At 42.6% G+C, this 27447-nt stretch overlaps 1 protein-coding gene across 1 annotated transcript in view; it reads left to right on the forward strand.

The window, feature by feature from the left end:
* LOC140725661 (uncharacterized) overlaps positions 1–27447 on the forward strand; it is a 213952-nt gene that overhangs the window by 79264 nt on the left and 107241 nt on the right. The window contains exons 3-20 of the mRNA XM_073041425.1: positions 288–377; positions 752–796; positions 2503–2547; positions 7011–7073; positions 7275–7328; positions 8343–8369; positions 10954–11031; positions 13798–13851; positions 15216–15251; positions 15358–15399; positions 16085–16156; positions 17391–17444; positions 20173–20232; positions 22454–22498; positions 22752–22805; positions 22907–22948; positions 24184–24262; positions 24932–24967. Of these exons, the coding sequence (XP_072897526.1) occupies positions 288–377; positions 752–796; positions 2503–2547; positions 7011–7073; positions 7275–7328; positions 8343–8369; positions 10954–11031; positions 13798–13851; positions 15216–15251; positions 15358–15399; positions 16085–16156; positions 17391–17444; positions 20173–20232; positions 22454–22498; positions 22752–22805; positions 22907–22948; positions 24184–24262; positions 24932–24967 (976 nt within the window). The remainder of the gene's footprint in view (positions 1–287; positions 378–751; positions 797–2502; positions 2548–7010; positions 7074–7274; positions 7329–8342; positions 8370–10953; positions 11032–13797; positions 13852–15215; positions 15252–15357; positions 15400–16084; positions 16157–17390; positions 17445–20172; positions 20233–22453; positions 22499–22751; positions 22806–22906; positions 22949–24183; positions 24263–24931; positions 24968–27447) is intronic.

Consider the following 27447-nt stretch of genomic DNA (forward strand, 5'->3'; position numbering starts at 1 on the left):
AATCAGGTGATTTATAGAAAAACATAACATTGCTTAGATGTATAATTTGTTTTAATTACCGGATAATTTGGGGGGGGGGTGTGTGTGTGTGTGTGTGTACTTACTTGATTCAAGCCTGCTGAATGTCACTTCTATCCAGTACAGTATTACCTTTATAAATATCTGGATTGGCTTGTTGCTTTATGTCATGAAGCAAGGGTTTTTATTAGATTCATGACTCTTTACTTAACATGTCAGGTACTTCGATACTTCCTCAATTTTCACTGATGTCTTCCATTTCCTTTTAGGGCGAAAGGGGTTTACCTGGTATACAGGGCCAACCTGGAGTTCCAGGGTATCCTGGTCCCGAAGGTCCACATGGCCCAAAAGGCTCCAAGGTAGGACATCTTGCATGAGAGCACGATGAAGGGCCGGGAATGAGTTACAGTGATAAAATAGTTATCATTGAGAACTGCATCAATGAACAGCATCCAATGAGCAAGCCACACTTTCATACATTGCCTTCAGGCTATTGAGATAAATTATATAGATGATGATATGTATTAAATTACTTGGCTTGAGAGCCATGTTGTTAAAAAAAATTGAAGTGCTAACCCCTGCTAACCTCCTTTGGTACTTGGAGTTATAAAACTCTGTTCAGGTATGATTGTCAAGAGACTAGTTCAATCAAGACTCTAATAGTCAATCATCTCATTATGAAAATTGAATGCATTATAACTTTAATCTTTTTAAATATTGTTCATGTTAACAGGGAGACCTTGGATTTCCTGGACTCCCAGGAATAAAAGGTTCAAGGGTAAGTGATTCTATACTTGGCAGGTGAGATGTCAAAACTCAGCACTGCTCCAAGCAGCACTTGGAGTAATTCTGCAACATTTCACCTTTACATTTACTCTCTTTCAATCAATTTCTATAATCAAGCATTTTGTAGGGTGAGTGGTATATTCCTGATTAGTCAGGATATGAAGGGATACATGGAGAAGACAGGAAACTGGGGCTGAGAGAGAACTTGGATCAGCCATGATGAAAGGGCAGAGCAGAATCGATGGGCCAAATGGCCAAATTCTGCTCCTATATCTTATGGTCTTATTATATTACCTCCTAGGTGCCAGGGTCAGGGACGTCTCAGATTGAGTCCATAGCATTCTTAAGTGGGAGAATGAGCAGCGAGAAGTCATGATCCACAACAATACACCAATGCCATAGGTAGAAAGGGCGACAAGATCCTGCAAAGTGAGTCAGGGAGTTGGGTGTTAAGTTAAAGAAGAGGGCCCTTGGGATTATGATCTCAGGATTGCTACCTGTGCCATGTGCTAATGAGAACAGTAAAAGGAAGATCATGCAATTTAATACATGGCTAAGGAAATGGTGCAGGATGATGGGCTTCAGATTTTTGGATCACTGGGGTCTCTTCCAGGGAAGGTGAGACTTGAGGACATGATAGTTTGCACCTGAACAGGAGGGAGATTAATATTCTTGTAGGAAAGTTTTCCTACAAGAAAATTGGGTGGGGGGTAGGGGGTTAAACTATAATTTTATGGGGATGGAAACAGAGTGCCAGAGCAGAAGGTGGAGTGGTTGTGGGGAAAGGTGTTGTTAAGCCTATGTACGAAGTCAGGAATCAAAAGGTTGAGCATGGTGAGAGTAATGATCTGATTTGTGTATATTTCAATGCGACCTCTCAGTCACCAATACTAGTGGTTCAAAGATTGGAATTACATATTGTTCATCTTTTGAGATTACATACAGGCAACAGACTCAAATATGACCTGAAGCCCTATCCATGACTCACTGAGTGTTCAGATTGACCTGTAAATCAGATTCAGATCTTTATATCCCCTGTACATCAAAACGTAGAGTGAAACGTGTCAACAACCAACACACCTAAGGATGTGCTGTGGTCAGCCCGCAAGTGTTGCCACACACTCTGCTGTCAAAATAGCAAAGCCAACAAGATCGGCAGGACAACACAGAACACAACAGAATAGACCATCCCAAGCAACAAAGCAAAATCAACAAAGAATGCCATTTCCCTGTCTCCCACCCAGCCACACACATTCTCGTTTGGCCTCCAACCTCCGGCGGATTTGTAGGTTCACAAACATTTGGCCTTCGGCTTCCTGGCAGACTTATTAAGATTTGCAGACCCAGGGCTCTGGCCTTAAGGCCTAGACTTCTGGATTTCTGATCAAGCTCCGGGCTTCGATCTGTACTTACGATTGACCTCCGGGCTTCGATGTTGACTTCTGATTGACCATTCTATGTTAAATTTGATGCCTTTGTTGGTATTGATAATATACCAGGGTGCAATGGCACAATTATTAACTCTGGAGAAACAAATTAGCATTCTAGGTATTGAAATGTGTATGGGTATAGAACTAGGCATCATATCAAATATTCACTGCAGATCATGAGCGTGAGCAGCAAAGGTATGTCGAGGGTGGTGCTCAGTCTGTGATGCACTAGTTACCTGACTAATTCCCTTTCCTTTCATTTTCACAGGGACTTCCTGGTTTACCAGGTTTCCAGGGAACTCCCGGCCTGCCAGTAAGTTACATTGATGGAGCTTATTTCTTTTTACATAGATTGCCAGTTCACCTACTGTAGGATGGGCACAATGTAAAACCCTTGGAGAAAATGTGAAGTACATGAAATGGGATCACAATTCTCCCCGTATCTCTGATTCAAAACTACATTGCTGCCATTGGATCTCGCAACGCACAAATTTGATTCCCACTTTTTAAGAGTCTCTATATTTCAAATATGCTTGATTAGCTTTGAATGTTTTTGGGATATCCTGAGCTTCTGAAAGGAAATGTATAAATGCTTGCGCTTATTTCTTCCTTTTATGTAGTACAGGCTAAATTTCAAGTAATATTTCTTTAAAGCAAAGAGTCCAATGTCATTGTAAATACAGGCCAAAGCTTTGCCCCCCCAGGGGGGACATCTGTAGCTGAACTGAGCACCAGTCCACCCTGCCAGCAGGGAAGCCACATGCATAACAGCAGCAGCACGGTAGTGCTGTGGTTAGCACAACACTTTACAGTACCAGTGAGACAGGTTCAATTCCCACCGCTGTCTGTGAGGAGTTTGTATGTTTCCTCTGGGAGCTCCGGTTTCCTCCCACGGTCCAAAGACGTACCAGTTGGTAGGTTAATTGGTCATTGTAAATTGTCCCATGATTGGGCTAGGATTAAATCGGGGGTTTGCTGGGCAACATGGCTCGATAGGCCTCCGCACTGTATCTCAATTAATAAATAATATCTCATAATCGATAACAGTCGCATCAAGCTTCAATTGGTTGAGAAGTAATTATCTTTGTAGTTATACCGGCGATACAAGTTGTATTCTGTGTCAGTGATAGGACACACAACTTCAGGGAGAACAAACTCAAAAGGTGAGTTCCTCCAGCATTTTGTGGGTGGAACACAAAAGGTGTCTAATTCTCCCTTATTCGGATTAGTGTCACCAGGAGGCAGTGTGAGACTGTGAGGGGGGTGTTGATTCCAGCAGCTCCCTGTTCTAGTGCCGTCATGTAAATCATACAGTACAGAAACAGGCCCTCTTGTTCTCTGAGTCTGCACCGATCAGAGTCATTTGGTTATCACGTGCACATTGAAGCATACAGTAAATACCTCACTCGCATTAGCAACTCACGCAGCCCAAGCAAGTGTCGCCATTCATTCCAGCCCCCTTGCAGCACGCCCACAATATTCAACAGAACGACACAAGCAGCAACAACAACAGTAAAACAAAGCAAGACAACAACATCAAAACAAGTCCTTTCCACCTACCCAACCCCTGTGGCACACTGGCCTCCATCGTGAGGAACAGACTGCAACCACCACCCTCTGTATCCTACCTCCGAGCCAAGCACCCAATAGCAATAATCCCACATGTCTTACTTTCCCTTCATTCTGATTGCCTTCCAGCAGATTCTACAACTTGCCCACACACCAGTGACCAACTAACCACTTGTCTTTGGGGTGCAGGAGGAGCACCCGGAAAGTACCAGTGCAGTCGCAGGAAGGGCCCAGGTATCCTGCACAGCCTGGCCCAGAGGTTCAGGCCTGAGCCCTGGACACTGGAGTTGTGAGAGAACGCCTCGACCAGCTGCACCTCTGTGCATTGTCAGCTGATCTCCCTCACTGCTCAGAGTCTTGCCATTGCCAGGCGTGGCTCTACTGATGCCTTGCTGTATTTAACTAAAAGACAAAAATGGCTGCCGTAGTCAAGGCTATCCACTTCAGCTAATGCACCCATGGATTGGGCTTCAGATTTCTTTTAGCGATTTACAAACTGTGTTGCAGTCAGAATGATCTCACGTCACCCACGACAGTTGGATTACAAGCTGAAAGTTGAAGAAAAGTTAGTTTCTTCAACAAGAGTGACACCAGAAAATGAATGAAGTTATATTCTGATAATCTTGTACTGTAGCTATCTGGTAGCTCCAACTCCAGAAGACCCAGACACTGCAAAAAATCTGAAGGCTGCTGGGATTGGTGTATCTGGTGGCTTCCAGTGAAGGGCTTCTTTCGATGCAGTATAGAACTCTGTGACTCTCACTCCATGCATGATGACTGTTTATCTCAAGTTCAAGTTCAGTTTATTGTCATCTGACTGTACATATGCACGACCAAATGAAACAATGTTCCTCCTGTTACGTACCCCGTAACTGGGTCACTTACCAGCAAAGATAGAGAGGTCCATTGAAGTCTGATGGTACTATTTTTAAAAGTCTTTATTTATAAAGGGGCACAAAAGTAAGGTTACTACAAACATTCAGATAATATACGTCATCAATACTCAATCTAAAGTGTGGGTATAGTAATAATCATCAATAAGAAAGAGCTCTATCGTTTGTCTAGGGGGTAATATATTGTCCATTGGAAATATAAGAGTCACTCAGTTCCTGCAAGCTTCTGGGCTTTGGGGACCGCTGGGTTTTCACTTGTTGGAGAGAGAGAGAGATTTTGTGAGAAAAGAAACTTGCCCGGGTCTTTTGATGATGCCGATCCGTTGAGTCGGGGGAGTTGATTCCCCGTTGTTAGTTCAAGAAAATCATTTTGGTGATATCAGCCACGGGAACCGAACGCACGTGGCTTTTTCAAATGGCTGCCCACTATTACGGGATCGCTAGCGTCTCTTCTGGTGCGTCTGAGGGGCCGCCTCTACAGCCCCTCTTTTATCTGGACTCACCAGGTAGCAGATGTCAATCAGTTTGGGATGATGCAATCTCTCCCCATCACCCAGCCCACGTTGCCCTGGGGGGCTTGCACGTAGTCCAGCACCCAATCCACAAAGGTGTCTCCAAGAGACAATGGCCATTAGCCGTGGCTTTGTCTTGCTGAGGGGCCAGGACACATTCCAAAACCTTGAGGATTCTCTCTCATTTCCTGGGTCCAAGACCCGAATTAATAGCGATCTTGCGATTCTCAAGAAGGAGGGGGCTGCGATCATAACTCTCCGGACCACCGTGCACCCACAGCACATAAACCAAAGTATTACCATCAATAAGTTAATGAAATATAATTGAAAATGCAAGCAGCACAGGTAAACAGTGAACCGTAGAGTATTCAGTGAACAGCTCACTGCCTTGCTGACAAGGCCTCGGTGGTGGCAGGGCATTCATTAGTCTCACAGCCTGAGGGAAGAAGCTGTCACACAGTCTGGCATTTCTAGTCCTGATGCTTCTGTACCTCCTTCCTGATGGTAGAGGGTTAAAGAGACTGTGGGATGGGTGGTGGGGATCCTCAACAATGATTTGGGGCCTTTGTCTACAACACTCCTGGTAAATGTCACAAATAGTGGGGGAGGGAGACCCTGGCGATCCGCTTGGTGGTATGAAGTATCCTCTGTGGGGTCCTGCGGTCAGATGGCTTGCACATCCGTACTACACAATGATGCAGCCAGACAGGACACTCTCAGCGGTGCTTCTGTAGAAAGTTGTTAGAATGGGAATAGAGAGCCTAGCATGTCTCAATCTCAATCAGATGCTGCTGTGCCTTCTTGACTAGTGAAGAAGTGTGGGGGTGTAGGTTAGACTGTCTGTTATGTGCACAGCAAGGAGCTCCGTGCTCTTCACACTCTATAGATGTGCGGTGAAGAGTATATTGACTGGTTGCATCACAGCCTGGTATAGAAACACCGATGCCCTTGAACAGAAAATTCTACAAAAAGTAGTGGATACTGCCCAGTTGATCACAGGTAAAGCCCTCCCAACCATTGAGCACATCTACGCTAAACGCTGTCGCAGGAAAGCAGCATCCATCATCAGGGATCCCCAATACCGAGGACATGCTCCCTTCTCGCTTCTGCCATCCGGAAGATGGGGGTGGGGGCATCAGTGCTGAGCGTGATAAAGTTTGAGACGCAGCTGCCGACTCCGATTGACCGTTAAGAGGTCCAAGATCGAATTACAGAGAGGGGTGTTGAGTCCCAACGAGGACAGTCGACCCATCAGCCTCTGAGGGATGATCGTGTTAAGCCCTGAGCTGAAATCAATGAAGAGGATCCTGCTGTATGAGGCAACGTTTTCTAGGTGGGGCAGGATGGAGCGGAGGACCAAGGCAATGGCATCATCAGTACACCGTTCTGAGCAGTCGGCAAACAGGAAAGGGTAGCGACTCAGAGCACTGAATGTTGAAATCAGTGCCACTGGGTGGTAATCGTTTAGCTGTGCAAGAATGAGCTTACTGATATATATTTTTGTATCCTGTGCTGTCCGCTGGCATCCAGACGGACTGAACTGATTGTTTCCATCAGGGATTGTCCTCCCATCAGTCAGCAATGGATTTTATCACACAGAGCTACAAGAGCAGCAGGCAACCAGTCCTTACTCCACGGTGCATTTTGCACACTGATTTTTAAAATCATTTTTACACTATGCATTGTCCTTTCCTCACTTAATTACCATAATCTAGCCCGCTGATCAGCTCAAGTCATTATAAGTTCATTAATGAAGGCAGGTGATGTCTAAGATGAATTCCAACATACTTTTCTCTCCCTAGGGTTTTCATGGAAAGGATGGTCCAAAGGGTGTTAAAGGTATACCAGGATGCGATGGCCCAAAGGTAAGCCCAGTATAAAAATAACAACTTGAGAAAATAAAGGTAGTTATTTCAGTAGACATACACTTATTGCTAATTGGTAACTGGGCTAAATCTTCTTTGAAATATAGTGTTGATTTGAGAGTTCAGGAGGAATGTGTACACTTCTAAACCACTCCATCCTTAGTTGCTTCATGTCATCAATGCATGTTTCTTCTTTTACAGGGTGAACCTGGTCTTCCAGGAACTCGTGGCCCAAACGGACCAAGTGGACTTCCAGTGCGTATTTCATGCTTTCTAAGCAAACTCATTTCTACATGCACTCATGCTGGCTGCTCTCACTTTCTGAAGTGCATTAGGCCTCCTTCCTGCGGACAACACAGGATCCTGCAACATTACACATTTAGAGCTTAGGGAGGAGACCATTCAGCCCACTGATTAGCTGCTACCTCAAGCTTGTCAGTCCAGTCTTGTGTTCTTTCTCCACTATCCTGCAAATCATTTTCTGTCAAATTCTATCCCAATTCACTTCAGAGAATGCTGATTGATACATTCCCCACTGCCTCCACGGGCAGTGCACGACATTATAATTGCTCTTTCTGCTTTAAAATGTCCTTGCCCCACTTGTGGTTTGGGATTTGCCCTGGGGTCCCTGAACAGAGTCCCTCCAACTCCTCCAAGTACCGTGATCCTGAGCACCTCCCTCAATCTTCTTAGCTCCAAAGAGAACAGCCCAGGCTCCCTCCAGTTCTGGTCTAACCAGTGTGTTATAGAAGGGGTAGATGGAGGGCTCTCCATCAGGGCTGGAGCTTGCAGACCCCACAGGCCATCAGTCTTCGTACTGTTGAACATGTCCCATAAGATAATTCACTTTTGACCGAAGAAGCTTTATATGACAAAGGACTGCACATGATGGAATCTGCAGCAAACAACTGGAGCAATTCATAGGGCCACGCTGTAACAATGGAGGAAACAGACAGGTGACATTTTAGTGCATTTATGCTGAATTTCACTGAAATTGAGTCCAGATGGAGTATCTTTACTTGAGACATTGACTGTCCACTTCCCTTCACAGACTCTACCTGACAACTCGGGTCAGCTTTAAGCTCTTTTTCTGATCGGATAAAGCACAATCATCCACAAGTATTTCTAACCAACCAAGAACTCTGTCAATATTTCCAGCTGGAATTAAAGAGTTCTGTCACTTCCTGAATCCTCATCAGCTATTCTAACCCTTTCTAAGCAGCTATTTGAAAAAAAAAATCTAATTTTTCTCTAATTATATTTTCACAGGGACTCCCAGGGGCTCCAGGACCAAAGGTATGCAAGAAATGTATATACAAAAAAAACTGTGGATGCTGGGAATCGAGAACACCAACAGAAAACACTGCTGGTGGAGGGGTGGGGTGGGGGAAGCCAAGCAGGTCAGTTGGTATCTGTGGAAAGAGAAAGAGTTAATGGAAAGATAAGAGATTTCAGGTGTAGGAATCTAAAGCAACAAAAATCTGGGTAGAGTTCAGCGACTCAAGAAGCATCTTTGCACGGAAAGGGACATTTCACATCGAGAACCTGCATCAGGACTGGGAGTGGAGGGATAGATGATTTGGAGTGGAGAGAGGAGGTGGATGGTTTGGAGTGGAGAGGGAAGATGGGTGGTTTGGAGTGGAAGGGGAGGTAGATGGTTTGGAGTGGAGGGGGAGGTAGATGGTTTGGAATGGAGGGGCAGGTAGATGGTTTGGAGTGGGGAAGGGAGGTAGATAGTTTGAGTGGAGAGGGGAGGTAGATGGTTTGGAATGGAGGGGCAGGTGGATGGTTTGGAGTGGAGAAGGAAGGTAGATGGTTTGGAGTGAAGAGGGGCAGTAGATGGTTTGGAGTGGGGAAGGGAGGTAGATGGTTTGAAATGGAGGGGGTGGTGGATGGTTTAGAGTGGAGAAGGAAGTTTGATCATTTGGAGTGCAGAAGGGAGGTAGATAGTTTGGAGTGGAGAAGGGAGGTTGATGGTTTGGAGTGGAGAGAGGATGTGGATGGTTTGGAGTAGAGAAAGGCGGTGGGTGTTTTGGAATGGAGAAGGGAAGTTGATTGGAGTGGAGAAGGGAAGTAGATGGTTTGGAGTGGAGAGGGAATGTTGATTGTTTCGATTGGGAGTGGAGGTGGATGATTTGGAGTGGAGAAGAGAGGTGGATGGTTTGGAGTGGAGAGGGGAGGTGGATGGTTTGGAGTGGAGAAGGAAGGTTGATTGAAGTGGAGAAGTGGGGTGGATGGTTTGGAGTGGAGGGGGATGTGGGTGGTTTGGAGTGGAGAAGGAAGGTTGATTGGAGTGGAGAGAGGATGTGGGTGGTTTGGAGTGGAGAAGGGAGGTAGATGGTTTGGAGTGGAGAAGAGAGGTGGATGGTTTGGAGTGGTGGGGGTGGATGGTTTGGAGTAGAGGAGGGAGGTAAATGGTTTGGAGTGGAGAAGGAAGATAGATGTTTTAGAGTGAAGAGGGGAGGTAGATGGTTTGGAGTGGAGAGAGGATGTGGGTGGTTTGGAGTGGAGGAAGGAGGTAGTTGGTTTGGAGTGGTGGAGGTGGATGGTTTAGAGTGAAGAGGGAAGGTAGATGGTTTGGAGTGGAGAGGGGAAGGATGAAATAGAGTTAATTTTCATGTCAAAGACCCTCCTCAGGACTGGAAAGAGAAAAGAATTTACTTTTAAGGTAGGTGGAAAGGAGGCATAGATGGGCAGAAGAAATAATTCTGTGAGGTGGGAGCAGTGTTGTTCTGGTGGAGTATTTGATCATTCAGCTGATGGGTTAATCAGCAAAACTAGAGAGTGTGAATGGACAGAAGAAGAACTTAAAAGTTGTGACGGCTAACGTCGGGCTGTGCTAGTGGAGAAAGAAAAATTAGGCAACGTCTCAGATGGATGTCTCACAGCAGAATTATTTTATTCTGTTGCAGACAAAGAGAGTTACATTGATTGTAGCATTTGATAATTGGGACCATAATCTGCAATATGTCCAGACTGAAGCTGAGATGCTGTTACTCATACTTCATAATAGTGCAGAAGACTGAGGCAAATTTGATGTACCATCATGTATCTGCAGAGGGAGCTGTGTTGCCTAAACATTTCACAAAAATCTCATAAGCAAGCTGAGAAGATTTCATTCTTATGAATAAAAATAATCTGTAGCGTTTAAGATTGGTTTTGAGCAAGTTTACCTGAGAATCAAGTTGTCAGTAAATTGGAGTGAAAGTGAATGTTTGTTTGTAAGCGTCACAAGTGAGAGTAAATATTCCTGCTGGTCAGAAGTCAGGATTAATGTTCACGCAGTTCGTGGCTGGTGGGCCAATGAATGTTTTCACACACAAATAATCGTGATTCAATTTTCAGTATACACTGGTTGTTGGGGTAAATGAAGGAAGAGTGGATGTATTCACTAGCAATTCTTGCTTTTGGAAATATTTATCACCAACTGGAGTTTCATATTTTGTGAAGTTTATCAGGGCAAAGTAGCTTTGCATAGCTTTAGTCTGGCTATGTATAGGATCATACATTTAATTATTCTATCTGGCTATGTATAGTACATTATTGGTACTTATTGGCATGTGACTGCATTCTATTTATTCATCTGCATATAGATTATTTAACATTCAGTACCTGTATGAAAGAGGGGAAGTTCAATGCCATTAATACTTATAAGTGTACAATGTGTGTATTATTCAGCATTATTTATTTATTGTTCTATTTATGTATTTATTGTTATTTCCATATTTGCACAGGTTGTCTTCTTTTGCACATTGCTTGTTTGTCAGTCTTTGTGATTCTATTGTATTCCTTTGTAAATGCCCACAAGAAAATGAATCTCAGGGTAGTACGTGGTGACATGTATGTACTTTGATTAAAAATTTATTTTGGATTCACTCAGGGTGAACCGGCCCGAAAGACAGACTCACATCCAGGAGAGAAAGGGCAACGTGGACCTCCGGGTCGTCCAGGAAACCCGGTAAGAGTATTTTCCAGTGCTGTTTAGTGACATCTGGTGTGTCTGATAACTAAAATATGGTTGACCGTATGGGAGATTTTTTTAAAGAAAAGTTTCCATTATAATAGATATTATGGGTTAAAACTGGGGCCAGCAGCATTCAAGTCACGGTTCATAAAATACAACAGATGTGACACCTCTGATTTCCTAGCAGCCTGCCTGCAATGAGTTTTGGGCCTGAAATTGCTGGACAATTTCAAATGAACGGCAGAGACCGATATAGTTTGGCACCAGCAGCACTGCAAGTGTTGCCAGTCAGTGTTGAACTCAACGTAGGACTGCCTTAGGGACTCCAACTGCAGACTTTTCCCTCGGGGTTTACTCCCAAAGCCATCCCCATGAGTGGGTATAGTCGCAAGGCAGCGGAGGTTTGCGATCAGAGTTTTCTGTTTCTAGATGAGCTACCAGCCACCGCTGATGATCCCCATCTGCACAAAGTGACTGGTTTGATGGCGCCAGTAACCTGCCTTTGCACCTTTCACCTGTCAGTAGAAACCGTTCTGTCCGGCTTAGTAGCTAAGCCTCACTGCTGGTTGTCAGAGTCTATTTCAGATGAACACCATTGGAAGCGTTTAATAGGTAGTGGGAACTTTTCCCCATTACCAACCACACCCCCCCCCCCCCCCCCCAGGCAACAACAACCTTAAGGAACCTAGAATTCAAGTATTATGTACATTATAGTTTTTATTTTACCCTGTAGGGTTAAGTGACTTTAACTGTTTAAGAATGTTAGTATGTCTTATTTATGTTTTATTTTAATATTTATTTTATTAATATTATTATTTTTAATTTTAATTGTTTGATGGTTTTTTAAAATGTGAAGTAACTTGGCTCACTGGGCCCTCAAATTCAGTTTCATATGCTATTCAGATGGGTCTTTTTTTTATATCAATCTTTATCCTTAATTAAAACAATTACGTGAATAAACATGCAATGCCTCTCATTCTTACATTCATAGTCAATGTTCTGTTACATTTCTTAAAACCAATGGGACTGTTGTCACTCATGAGGCCTCCTGGGGTGGTACACTACTACAATAATTGAGGGCCTTCCTCACCCAGCCCAGCCCCTCACTGTCCAGTAGAGGAAGAACCCTAAACTCTGATCCTTCTCCACCAAGACCTTGCAGGGGTTTTGCTTCAAAAGCCCCACCTCCCCCTCCAACCCCATCGCCCTATGTAACAGCATTGTGTCAGCCAAGGTCATCCCAGTGCCAATGTAGGCTTGTGCTGCCTTCAGAGCACAAGATCAAATTATCTTATGACCAACATTCCTTCTAATTTGAAATGGCCAGTGTGCGCAAAAATCTTATGCTGTGCAATTTTTTTGCCCAATGACAATAACTTGTGCACACTGAATTTTATAAACAGAGATATTAATTTTAACAGCTTGTAAAACAATGCTAATAAGAACTTTGATCTGCTCTGGGTTTGATCGTTTTTGCTCTCGTTCATCTGCACTCTCACAAAACATGTAGCAGACCTGTAGCGGGTAATGAAGGATTTTCTCGCCAAAGCTTTTGTGCACCATCCATATGTGATTTACTTGCTAAATGACACTTTAAAAAGACAAGTTTTCAAATATCACTCCACCTCTTCCCACTTGCAAATTCTCCAGCAATTTTTGCATCACAACAATACATGAAGATAACACCAGTTTCTGTGCTCTACATAAATATTTCGCATAGCTGCATGTTCCTGACCTCATGAGTTTTGGGTGTTGCAGTTTCTACTGTTTCATTAAGCCCTTCCACTTTAAATGAACCAGCAGTTCGTTTGCACTTCACACTCTTTGCTTCTTTGGAATTTGGCATAGTGAATCAATAATTTCTTCAATAGAAGTGGTATAAATTAACCAGTTCTAAAATCTGCAGACAAACCATTGCAAACTCTAACTTGTCAACACCATCTGCATCAGAAAGCAGAAAAGGAAATGTTAATGTGTTATATGCTTAACATGCCAACGAGTTAGAGGGTGACAACCGTTAAATTCCTTTGTGCACTTAGTAGCAAAAGATGTGTGTGTGTGTACACCTTAGAGGGAACGTTGCTGATGACACAAGCAAGGGGCATTTGCAGTTGGCAGGACCATTGCTTTGCCATTTTCAGGATGGACGACAGCTTTAAAGCTTAAAAATGGAAATTAAATTTGATTTTGATTGGAAGTAGTATTTTATAATGTAGTACGGTGGAGACACAAGAAACTGGAGATACTAGAGCTGGAGGAGCTCAGCAAGTCAGTCTGCATCTAACGAAGGAAGTGATAGTTTACCTTTTGGATTAAGACCCTTTATTGGGATACTGATAATTAGTGACATGATTCGGTCTCAAAAACTTTAGACCTATGGTTTCCAAAACTCTAAGCATAAGAGATTCTGCAGATGCTGGAAATTCAGGGTAACACACACAAAATGCTGGTGGAACTTAACAGTCAGGCAGTATCTATGGAGGGGAATAAACAGTTGGCTGAACCCCTTCATCAGGAGTCACCTTGTGTATGTGTTTCCAAAACCCTTCTTTTCGTGTGTCAAAACCAGTTGTAAACTGCCTACCAGAGATGATTTTCTAGTCAAGGTCACTGTATTTTGTAACCAGAGTGATATCAATAGGGAAAGACGAGACTTACAATCTTTGTTTCATTGAAGACTGTGCAGTGGGTGTACCTAATCAAAAATCCAAATATATTTAGCAAACCAATGTACTCAGTCTGTTAATTATTTAATTGCAGGGTAATCTCGGAAGACCCGGATGGCCAGGACCGATTGGACCTCCCGGTCCCCGGGTGAGTACCTCTCCTCTCTCCATTAAAAATCCACTAAGCCCGTGAACTGATGATTGAGGGCGATTGCTTGCTCTGGTGTAGGGAACGCTGATGGCAGCATGCCAGTGAGAAGCATTCCCACTCACAGAACAACACTGTTACAAACACAAGAGATGCTGCAGTTGCTGGAAATCTTGAGCAACATGCACGAAGTGATGGAAGAACTCTGCAGGTCAGGCAGCATCTGTGGAAAGAGAAACAGTCAAGATTTTGGATTTGCCATCTTTCATCTAATCAAACCTACCTTGGCGGGTGAAAGATTAAAATCTCCTGTTATTCGGTTTTTTTGGTTGCATCAAATTGTTCTCCGATCTTGGCAATCCATTTGCAAACGTTTCGTCACCATACGAGGAGACATCGCCAGTGCGCTGTTCACTTGTGGCCTGTCCTCCAACGTTCAAAGAACAACTCGAGCCAAGCATCACCACCAAGCACTTCTTCCGAGTTATTTCCATCCCATTTTCATCCTGAGACCATAATTGAAGGCTAGTTATTTGAACTATTGATCAAATGAGAAAGCATGCAAGTTCACACGAAGACTAGCTTCTAAGGGAAAAATGTATATTGAATATTAAGAATTGTTGGAATAATTATAAAACTATGACAGTTTTAATTTTTCTAATATAAATAAAGGAAGCTAGATTGCATTTATGGGATTACCAAGCACAATGGTGCAGCAAAAAAATGTAGAGATGTAACAATCTATGCCACTCTTTCACAGTTGCAGGTTTGATTCCGACCATGGTTCTTTCCTAAGTCTGTACATTCTCCCTGTGACTGCATTTATTTCTGCTATGTGATCTGGTTTCCTCCCACATCTCAAAGAGGTGCTGTTTGATTGGCTACTGTAAGCTCCACCCCCACTAGTGATGGCAAGAGAATTGGAGAGGTGGGTGGGTGGAGCAGTAGGTGGGCAGCTGGGAAGTAATTGGGGGGACAGAAGTGATAGGGATGAAGCTAGGAATGGACTCAAAGGCCCGTATCATGCAAAGTGTGAGAAATAAGTGTAAATGTCAACATTCTTTTCTGGGGAGAAGCCAAGCTCAAGGTAATAAGACATAGGAGCAGAACTGGGCCATTCACAGATCTTTTCTAGATTGAATAAAGCCAAACTCCTGACACCTGTGAAAGATTTCTAAGTTAAGCTATTTTTGCAGAAGTATTCATTCAACAAACCATTCTAAAAATGTTGAAATGTGTCGTGCATGTAATGTAATTTCAGCCCTCGTATTATTGATGGATAAAGCTTGAGTGGCCACATGGCTTAAACCCTTTTGTTTCCTGTTGTCCTCACACTCTGTGTTGACCAACTTGTTTTCCTTTAGGGTCTGATAGGACCACCAGGCCAGCCTGGTCCAAAGGTAAGAGTTTTGGAACTAGTTCTGCTTCTTTCACTGCTGATTACAAAGATTATCTGAAAAGCTCTGATTGAATAGAAATCTTCTTCAACTCTTCTTTATTATGCAGGGCAACATGGGATTGTTCTTCTTGGGATCCAGAGGGGAGAAGGTAATACTCAACCTGTGATTGGTAGTTTCTCTGATATCAAGTACAAATAGTAGAAATAGAGCTGCTTATGAGAATTACAAGAGATCCTGCAGATGCTGGAAGTTCAAAGCAACACATGCAAAGTGCCGGAGGAACTCAGGAGGACAGGTAGCATTATCTGTGGAAGTGAATAAACAGTTGACATTTCAGGCTGCGACCCTTCATCAGGACTGGAAAATAAGGAGGAAGAAGCCAGAACAAGAAGGTGGGGAGGGGGTGGGGGGGAGGTGTACAAGCTACAAGGCGTTAGCTGAAGCCAGGTGGTTGGGTGGGGGGAATGAAGTAAGAAGCTGGGATGTGATAGATGGAAAAGAAAAAGGGCTGGAGAAGAAGGAATCTGATAGGAGAGGAAAGTGGACCATAGAGAAATGGAAGGAGTAGGGGCACTAAGGTGGGGGGGCAGGGTGATAGGCAGGTGAAGGGAAGATAAGCTGGAGAAATCAATGTTCACCAGAAGTTGGAGAAACTGATGTTCACTTGTCTACTTAATGAGAACTCCAGCACTGATTGATACTGTACTTGTAGTATGTTTTTGGGCAATGCTTGACTGATCCTACATTAACTGTTAAATATTGGACGCTCGTCCTGTTAAGCATTCCTCAGGTTTTGACTATACCTGATAAATCAATGTCCCTATTGGAAACAGGGTGTGAAAGGTCTTCCTGGTCCTATTATTTGGCAAGAAGTTGCTCCAAACATCACTGAGAAAGGACAGAAGGTAGGCTAAACTTATAATTACACTAATTAAAACTTGTCATACCTGGATGACTCGGCTTCTATCCTAGTTGCTAAAATCTTTGTTCTTTCTTCTACCCTGAACATTCACTCTGTAGGTCTAGAGTTTGAGGATGTGCTCTAGACTGACAGCTCAATCAGCCCTATATTCAATTGAGTTTAGAAAAAATATTGATGATCTCACTGTGATATTCTAAGGGAGGGTGACAGGATGAATAAGGAAAGATGTTTATCCTCACAGAAGAATGAAGACCTGGAGGCACATTTTAATAGTAAGGAATCACCCTGTTCATTTGGAAGTGAAATTTCATCTCTGATATTGAGAATTCTCTACCCTAAGCAACACTGGAGACTGACTCATTGCATATACCTAGAGCTAAAATAAGCAGACTATAAAGAGAAAGGATTATAGGAAATGAGGTTAGAGTGAAGAACAATGCAAGGTAACTTGATAGGTTTATATTATAAGAGGCAGTGATAGAGTGGACAGCCAGTATCGTTTTCCCAGAGCAGAAATAGCTAATACAAGAGGCCTAATTTTCAGGTGATTGGAGGTAAGTATAGGGGAGAGGTATATCTTTACAGAGAATGGTGGGTGCTTGGAACCCATTGCCAGGGGTGGTGGTAGGGGCAGATACATCAGGGACATTTAAGTGACTCTTACATAGGCACATGAGTGTAAGAAAAAATGGAGGGTTATGTTGAAGGGGTTTAGGTTGTTTTTAAAATAGGTTAAAAGGTCAACATAACACCTTGGGCCATAGGGTCTGTACTGGGTTATACTGCTCTACTCACTATGTAGTAAAGCTGAGGACAAGGTCAGAGTAACCATAATGTTACTGAGTGTCAAACTTGGCTTGAGAGACCCGATTCCCCAGTCCTGTTCCTGTTTCATAGACGTGCTGGAGAGGATAAAATTAAGCCATTAAATTTACAGTCCTGTTGTGGTTTATATCAGTATCAGGAGACGATGATACAGATCTTCTAAAACTGTATTAAGTCAATTCATTAGCTTTCCTTCTACATTTTTCCCTATTTGACGTACATTTTACACGGCTGCTACAAATTTGTTGTTTGTTAATTTTAGCTCCTTGTTCATTGGGTGCAAGTTTAACTGTGCCTGAAACTGTTTTAATGAGGAGAATGAAAAGTCTGCCCTTGTGTGCAGAATTAACTTGCTATCAACATATTTATTGCAAATTCTCTTTCTTCGACAGGGCAGCCCAGGACCCCCTGGAGAGCGGGGGTTCCCTGGCCCCCCAGGTTTACCTGTGAGTAGAATCCATGATTATTTAAACTGTCAATTGGTGGTTTACTTTCCATGATCTCACATCACAACCGGCCAACTCAACACCAAACTAGCTGAGTCCAGCAAGCACCCTCATTGTACGACATTGAAAACAGAGCAATCAAGTTGGAGCATTATACCAGATAAGATGTATTTTATTTAGCTAGAGTTCTTTTCCCAGCCAGTGTATTTTAGGGAACTAACAGGTTGGAGTGTTCATTTTTCCCCCAGAAATATTGAAACCACTAACAGCAATTCCATCTACTGCACAATGTCAGAGTTTTACTGTAACTTTTGAAGTCTTGTGTCCATTGAGCAATGCTTCTGTGACAACATTAAAATCTAAAGAGTGTGACAAAATAATTGGTAGGAATGCTAATTACATTGCTCCTAGTCTGTAGTTTTACTCTGCTTTAAAAAAAAATGATTTCCTTCTGATTCAGAATCTGAGCATCAGAGAAATGGCCTTAGGTTGTGTTGCATATGCGTGCAGCAAGAATGACAATGGAGTCGTAAGATTAAATGTTTTTACTGATGCATGTTAGCCATGGTACACGCTGTGCAATTTACAGTGCAGGAGCAACAATGCAGGTTCGCCAAGACCTAGATATGCGCACGAAAGCTCACTCACCAAAGAGGGTCTGAGTGCATAAAGGATACAGATAGGATCTCTGCACATCAATCAATAACTCTCGGAGACGTGAGACGAGATAGGCTTTTATTAGCTGGAAGAAAAGCACTGTCAGCAGCAAGAGACCATCAAACAACATCCTGGAGATTGAGGGAGGAGCAGTGCCTCCAATCGCCTTTATACAGGGGTCTGTGGAAGGAGCCACAGGAGGAGTCAGCGGGGGGGCGTGTCCAGACAGGTATATGTAGTTCACCACACATGCCCACTTGCCACGTTCTCAGAATTGATCCAGTACGGTTGAGGTGATAGTCCAACGGCAGCCTCAGAGATATGAGAGCGATATATGAAGCTCCATGGTTTTGGACTGAAGCCACATCTAAATGTTAGTCTGACCTTAATCACAACTGACAAAGGTTTCCTGTCCTTTCTGATCTCACAAGGTAGTAAAGAAATTACAGCAGAACAAAAGTGTCATGGTGTGCACTGACAGGCAACTGAACCCAGGTGCAGAGGAACAACAGACTCCTGTGTAGAGATAGAAACAAGAGATTACGTGTAGAAATTCCAACAAAACATTGGTGGCTTGACCAAGTGACATGAGATGAATTATTCTCAGAACACGAGCACCCCACAATCAGTGCTAATCAAGAGTCCTCTTTAAATAATCACAATATGCAGAAAACCCATGCCAATGAAAATTAACTTGACAAGATTTATACAGAAAGCACAATGGCTTAACGACTCCAAGTAAAACTACAGTTAACAAATACAGGTGCACTGTCCCGCTGGGCACATGATGCAAAAGAATGGATTCAAACTGTTTGGGGCTCCAATCCTGAATGTTGCACATTCCTTGGAGGCTAAACAATAAAATAGGGACCCACAGTCTAATGACCTTCAGGAGTGACTTCACTGGAGTATGCAGAGTCATTGGATGATTGTTTACTTCAGTATGGATACAGGCATTTTAATGCCCATACCACTATCCTCAGACAACCCCTCCTGAGGGAAAGTAAATGTTGTAATGCAGGATGTAATGTGCAAGGCCTACAAGAAACAGTAAAAGTGAGAAGACAGTGTAGTGTACACATCTATGTGCTATTAGAAGATACATATAGTTCCATTGTAGGCTCAAGAGGAATTCCAAGTTCAATTTCATAAGGCACATGAGGTGCTGTGGGGTTTTGTTCAATGATGGATGGCACTCCATGGTACTGATGCAGCAGATCACGTTCAGAAACTAGAAGCTCCATGAACAAAGAGCCATTAATCTAAAAAAAGGACAAAATAATATTCAGAATGTGAGAATTAAAATTATTAAATCTACTTATGATGCCTCGCTCCAGTAGGAAGCAAAGAATCCAGAAATTGCGATCTCCAGCATTAATCCTAACATTGGCAGTCTCTTGCACCTCCAATGTGATGGTCTTCTATGGAAGGAATCAGCTGGTTTTCTGTAAGAAAAGTGGTCCACAGAAGTTGCTGGATGAGATCAGAAAGATCATTTGTCAGTCACCAGCAACTAAAATGCTGTGACATTAATACAACTGTATTTCCCCCAGAGTGAGATTGTTAAAGAATCTGAAAAAATATGATGGGAAATCATCCATTAAAAGAGAAGTGACTTCACTTCCTGCATAGTATTGCCAAATCTGTCATCTTATTAACTATTTGGTCTGCAGACTACATTTTGGATTAACTATTTGCATCCTGATGCTCAAAAGTGTGGGACTCAGAGATTTTACCCAAACATCATAAAAGATGAGACCACCTACAGAAAACCTCAAATATAGCTATTTTGGAACCAACCTTTGTGATGTGAGAGTTAAATTATAACAGTAATAAGCCTAATATCTTATTACTTGATTCCATTTTGTTTCATAAAGGATACATTAGTGATGACTATTTATGTCCAGTTCAGTTCAGGATCGATCTGACATTTTCTTGAACTTAAATCTTGTAAGACTAAGCAGTAAAAATATCATTATTTCTCAGTTTGATTGTGGGTGTTAAAAAACATTAAATGGTTTTTTGACTCTTTATGACTGACAAATAATAGTTTTCCTTATATATGTTGTAGGGTGCCATCGTATCGGGATGGAAGGGTGATAAAGGAGATCTAGGAGACCCAGGAATTCTGGTAGGACATGATTTCCAAATCTAATTCATCTTCATGAAGAAGATCAGATTCAGATTTATTTATCACATGTACATGGAAACATCCAGTGAAATGATTTCTGTATCCATTGCCAAACACCTTCTGCTGCTGCATATTTAATAACCAGTGAATAGTTTAACTCTCTTACTTTTCAATAGTCACTAATGGTCAGTCTTCCCCCATTCTTTCACAAGTACCCATCTGACTCTTTTTTGAAGGCGATGAACTCAGAATTTCTCATTGTATGGATATTCATATTTGTTTATTTCCTCAAGGCATAGATGAAAGCAAGTTGACCCATCAACTTTAAGGTGACTCTAAGGAAAGTCTTACAATCCAATTTCCTGATAAAGTCAGTGTATCCTGTTCTGTCCCATATGGCCAATAAATCATGCATCCCCCCCCCCCCGCCCCATCCATTCTCCCACCAGCTACTGCACTGGGGGTAATGTAAAGCAACCAATAGATCTACCAACCTGTTTGCTTAATGATACAGTGCAGAGTCGATCCTTCGAGCCACGCTGCCCGAATAGCCCCACAAACCCTGTTAAATCTAACCTAATCACGGGACAATTTACCAGTCAGGGACAATCTTTGGACTGTGGGAGGAAAACCGGAGCAGCCGGGGTAAATACGCGCATTCCATGGGGAGAGACTCCTTACAGAACGGTGCCAGAATTGAACTGCAAGCTCTGGAATGCCCCGAGCTGTAGGAGCATTGCACTAACCGCTATGCTACTGTGGCATAGATGTGGGTAGAAACCAGAGCACCTGAAGGAAAAGGGAGAACGTTCAGATTCCACACAGACATCGCTGAATGTCAGAGGGATCTTGCTGGAACCATGTGGCAGCTGCACTGCCTGCTGGGAAATGTTGTGCATTGAATATCGATTTACAGAGCTGCCAAGTCCTGAGCTCCCAGCAGAATATACTGAAGTCCCAAACTTTTATTTCAAATATAAACTTTATTTATAATAAATAATACAGTATATACAACTACCAAAGTAAAGTACAGCTCTTACATTCAGTCTATGCATTCATAGTGTCATTGGCTCTACACGTTGGCAATATTAACATATTCCTATACATGGCACCATTGCCACTCATGTGATACAAACATAGTTGTCAGTAACTAACCCCCAATGTCCAGTGGCCAAAAGGTCCTGGCCTGCTGCCCAACCTCCACAGACCTTTACACTGGCTTCACTCCGTCCTTCAGCATGTGATCCTATAGCCTGGACCGTGGCAGTCAGCAGCATTCCCTCACAGAGATCTTGTTGCACCGAAGACCAACCAGTTCCGGGCAGATCTCAAAATATCTTTCAGCAGTTATTCAGCAGTACTTAATGTGCCTGAGATCAGACCACAGATAAGAGTTCACTGTTCCACAGCCGCTCCGGGTGAACCATGGCAAGGCACCATGCATCTACCTCCAGACTCCCTTTGTAAGCACTCAGTCCTGAGCTCCCTGGCCAGTCTCGTCAGATAATTTTCTGGCTACACTCTGCCAATGGTGGTGTTCACTGTGTCGATCCCCATATGACACATCGTGCTCAGGCTCTTGCAGAGATTTGCAGGATCGGATTGTCTGCATGCTTGACGTCACTGCTCACAATCCCCATCCCGGTCCTGCCTGGTTCCGGTTAGTGACTCTTTCTCGCAAGCCCTTGCCTCGGGATGACTGGTGGGAGTAGTGCAGAAAACCCACCACAAAACACACCAGCTGGTTTGACACAGGGCAAAGCTGAGGGCAGACCTTTATGTTATATAAAACTGATTAACAATTGATAAAAGTTTTGAAGTGACTCCACCAACTAGCTCTCAACTTAAGTAATACGATTTATTCCTCGTTTGACATATGCTGTTAGCTATGTGTTGTGGTGATTCTATTTGCACTCTCATCCTGTTATTCTGAAAGTTGATCTGAGTGTTCTACGTTGCTTCAATTACAAGCGGAGCAACTTCCATTTTGGGCTGAGTTCAAAACACAGCACAGCTGAATGATTTTGCTTCTTCTGATTTCTGTGATCCAAAGCTTCCCCCTTATTGCTTACTGTAGTAGTTATTTTTTAGTCCATTATCACTGAAATCAGTCACTCTAACTTGCAATCTACAGACGTTTGTGCTTTTTTACACATAATTTTGTCTTGTAACTTATAAAACTGTAGATGGACACAATTCATTTTCTATTTACTATTTTTAGGGAAGGCCAGGTAACAATGGAGCAACTGGACTGCCAGGTTTGCAGGTTGGTCCGTCTTTGATTCATAATAAAATTACAACATTCATCACTTAAAAATTTTTTTTGCAGATAGATTTAACTTTGGTGTCTTTTAAGGTTCCGTAACTTCTCAGTGGTTTTTGAATTCACTGCCACTCAGTTCAACCACTGTGACGCAGAGGTTTTTATAAAGGCCGTCACAGGGTGATACTGACCATTACCTGACTCAGAAAGAAATGACCGACTTTTGAACTCTGACATTATATTTTCTGTGTCTCAGGGAATGAAAGGAGAGCCAGGTTTCAGTGGGTTTCCAGGAAGACCTGGAAGGCCTGTAAGTTCTGTACTTTATAACTAATTAACAGTTAATTAATTTTCATATTAATCATATATAAAATATTAATAACCATAAATACCTTAATATTTTGCCTCTAGGGACAGAAAGGAAAAATTGGTCACACAGGGCCCCCTGGTCCAGTAAGTACCAGCCTTCAATTGAAAATATTTCAGTGCATGATAATTCTTTAAACTTCAATTTCAGGAAATGGAGTTTGCATCATTTCCTCTCAGAAGGATGGGGTGGGATGATGTGAGGGAATCACATTAAAGCCTGCTGGATTCTGAAAGGCCTGAATAGAACGAGTAGTGGGTGGTGGATGGATGCTTTCATTAGTAGGCGATTTTACGATGCAGGGCAAAGCCTGGAAGTAAAGAGATACCCCTTGAAAACTGAGATAAGGAGGAATTTCTTCCACCAGAGAGTAATAAATCTGCTGGAATTCATTTCTGCAGTGGATTGTGGAGATCAAGTCACTGTATTTAAGATAGAGATGGATACATTCACGAAGGCGTTAAGGATTACCACCGCAAACAGTAAAAGGGTGAGCGATGGTGAGGCGAGTTCAGGGATTGAGCCGAGATAGTGTGTTGCAGAATCGTTACAAGTGCAGTTCTGATGTCCGTACAGCTGGCCTGGGATCAAGGCTGGATTGTTCTGGGCAGTGAAAGGAGAGGCTGGGCCCCGGGCAGAGAAGTTCCGATGCTCATTCAACTGGTCTGGGTGTGAGTTTGGATTGCTCTGGGCGCCAAGCTGATCTGAAGAGCTCGAGAGTGGCTTCAAGCTGGGTGACAAAATCTGGGCCCGGAGCGAGTCGCTTAGTGGCATGGTCCAGGCCCCAGGCGTGTCGCTGGGCATTGAACATGGGCCCGGAATGAGTCACTGGGCAGCACGATGTAGGCTTGGAGCCTTTCAGAGCAGCAGTGTCCGGATCCTAGTGCAAAGTACTATACGCTGTTTAGACAACTTAAGCACCGGCCCAGATTGGAGACAAGAGCCGATTTCTCCAGTCAGCTCAGAAATATTTGATGACTCTGACTCTCATGGTGGCCTAGCACAAAACACAGAAAACTTTTCAGCAACCATGGATCATTATTCAGATGCACTTTGTACACATCAACCAGCATTTAAACTGACAGAATCCACATTACCTATAATTAAGAAGCATTAGATAGATCGCTGTGGTGTGTGTCGGGATGTGGGGGTGAGATGGGGGAGTTCAGAGTCGAAGGTGCCTCATGTTTATGAGCCTGATTCAATCTACCGCATTATCTCAGGAAGCGGTATAACTCTGACAGAAATCCAAGACTCTACGTCCAGCACCACCTCACTGTATGATATTGTAGTGACTGCTTGCCTTTTATGTCTGTGACAGGATCAAGAAGCAGACGAGCAGCTCTGTGTAAACGGCGAACCAGGGAAACCAGGACGAAAAGGACAGCCAGGATGGCCCGGTGATGTTTGCTAAATTCCTTCCACATCAGTGACTCCATTCTTCAACTGCTTTCATTGAGCTAGTTTACAGAGGATGCATAGGGGAGATGTTACATTCAGTTTTAAATTTCTTCCATTAGATCATCATACAGCTTGCAGCCTGGGAAGATGCCATTTTGCCTCCTTCCATTCTATTTTTCATTTTTCATTTTTACTATGCACTGTACCAGCAGTTATGGTTGAAATGACAATAAAAGTTGACTTGACTTGACTTGATAATGGGTTTGGTGACAGAAGACCTTAGTGACAAAGAAGTAAAAAATAATGAGCATAACCAGGTTTCTTCAAACACAGATATTGAGATACACAAAAGGCATAGCTTCAGTTATACCCGAAACTCGGGGTGACATTGGGGATAAGGTCAGGGGCGAGCCACTAATTGTGCCCAGAGCTGGGCTTAAATTGGAGCCAAGTCAAGTGTGATATTCAGCCACTGAATAGTACATAAACAATTCCATCTCCTTAAACTTAGACGTTGTTTAATACTTATAAGCTCTGAAGTGTTTTTGGCCATTAAATTTAATAAAAAGCTGAAATTTTGAGCCATTCAGGCAAGATTCTTTATTTTGGCTTAATCACATAATATTTTTGATTACCATGAAAAAACTTATTTATTTCTGACTCTACAGGTGAAGCAGGTCGGCAAGGCCCTCCAGGCAAACCAGGTGAGAGAATACATTTTGCTCCACTGAGAAGTTGGGTATTGAACCCTATTAACACCAGATGAAGCTCTTTAATTTCAGTTCGTGTTGGCAAATTACTTTAAACAACAACGAGCAAAACCCATGCTGAAGAAAAAGTAAAGAAACACTAATATAAAGTTATTGATGCATTTTATGAGAACAAAGAAATGTAAGAAATAGGAGGAGGAGGAGGAGGAGGAGGAGGAGGCCACTTGGCCCCACACGTTTGCTGTGTCACACAATCACATCCAGGATAAAGATGTGGACAGGAAAATTGTCTTGTGGACACTACCCTCCTTGAAAACTGCCTTTTCCAAAAGCTCCCCTTTGGAAAGTACTCTAGGGTTATTAAAACAAAATCCAAAATCTTTACACCATCCTAAATGTTTCTCTCCTCAGGCAGTTAATTGGGTTAAGCATTTAGTTAGCTCCCTCCACGTCCCTCGATCTATCACCCCCACCACTACACCACACTACAGACACTTTAAATCATCTGCATCTATAATGCTATCTACATTGTAAATACTGCTGGTATTAATTTATTTTTGCACATTTTATTCTATATCTGTCCTTTAACTTCTAATTTTATTATGTTTTTTATTTATATGTTTCCATATTTTATATAATTCTTTAATCTTTATAATTTTTGAATGTTGTGTTTTGTTGCATGTTGCACCCTGACCAACAAATTCCTATTGTATATTGTAAATGTATATGCTGAATGAAGTTTGTTCTTTCTCCTTAATCATTTGCCTCAGTGCCACTTTACTGAATTATCTCCATATTCCTTTATTCCCTAAATATCCACAAATTAATCAATTTCTGTCATAAATATATTCAATGACTGTCCTTTTGGGTGGAAAAGTCCAAAGAGTAAAGTTCTAGGTTCATACTTTTTGTCATGTATGGCCGGCCACGATTCGCGAGAGTGAACCTTCATTTTGAATGTCGAAGCTAGAGGAAATAAATGGCAGTTGCCCTGTGGGAACTTCACAAAATAAATGAACTACAGATGCCGGAAATCTGAAAGAAAGCTAGAACTAATGTTGGAAATACTCAACAGGTCAGGCATTGTCTGTGGGAAGAGAAATGGAGTTTTGGTTTTATCTTGAAAGAACCTTGGTTAACACTTAAGATAGAAGTGTTTTAATTAGAAATGTTCACGCAATTTCTCATTCCACAGAAGCCTTCTGAGCTGCTGAAAGCATTTGGTCAAAATTTTCTGCAATCATTTCTCCTTTTAAAAGCTAAAGAGCATGAACCCTTTCCGCTTAATCTCATCATACATTAAGCATGCCACCACAGTGTAGCAGTTAGCACGACAGATCAGTGCATTCCAGAGTTCAGAGTTCAATTCTGGCACTGTTCTGTAAGGAGTCTCGGAACGTTGTTCCCATGGAATGCGTGAGTTTTCTCCAGGTCCTTTGGCTTCCTCCTACAGTCTAAAATCGTACCGGATAGGTTAATTGTTCATTGTAAATTGTCCTGTGATTAAGTTATGGTTAGTCGGGGGTTACTGGTGTGATGTGGCTCAAAGGACCAGAAGGACCTACACCATGCTGTATCTTTAAATCAATCAGTCAATGAATATGGTGCATTTCATTTACATTCCCATTTATTACAAATATATCCTTCCTCAGACAGGGCAAGCAAATAGTCCTCCTGTTTTACCGGGCTCTATATAATTGCACTGAAACATCTTTCATCTTTACTCTTGTATTCAAATTCTTGTACAATAAAGGGCAAAGTATCTTTTGCCTTGTTAATTGCTTGCTGTATCAGTATATTTAGTGATCCTTGTACAAGAAAATCTAGGTCTCTCTGAATAGCATCCCTTTTCAATTTAAAGTTATTCTTCTGCTTGGAAAGAGTTAAGCATTAGCTCATAATACATTACAGCCCAGTACAGGCCCTACAGGGGTCACAGTTTAAGGATAAAAGGGAAGCCTTTTAGGACCAAGATGAGGAAAAACTTCTTCACACAGAGAGTGGTGAATCTGTGGAATTCTCTGCCACAGGAAACAGTTGAGGCCGGTTCATTGGCTATATTTAAGATGAAGTTAGATATGACCCTTGTGGCTAAAGGGATCAGGGCGTATGGAGAGAAAGCAGGTACAGGGTTTTGAGTTGGATGATCAGCCATGATCATACTGAATGGCGGTGCAGGCTCGAAGGGCCGAATGGCTTACTCCTGCACCTATTTTCTATGTTTCTATGTTTTCAACCCACAATGTTGTGCCGACATTTTTAACCTACTTTAAAAATCAATCAAACCCTTCATTCTTACATAACCCTCCATTTTTCTATTAACCAAGTGTTTCTTAAATGTCCCTGATGTATCTGCCTCTACTACCAACCTGGCAAGGGGTTCCACGCATCCAGCATTCTCTGTGTAAGGAACTAATCACCGACCCCTAACTCCTATGCTTTTCTCCAATATCCTTATATTTTTCATGACTGAA

Source organism: Hemitrygon akajei, chromosome 3, assembly GCF_048418815.1.
Source record: "Hemitrygon akajei chromosome 3, sHemAka1.3, whole genome shotgun sequence".
NCBI lineage: Eukaryota > Metazoa > Chordata > Chondrichthyes > Myliobatiformes > Dasyatidae > Hemitrygon > Hemitrygon akajei.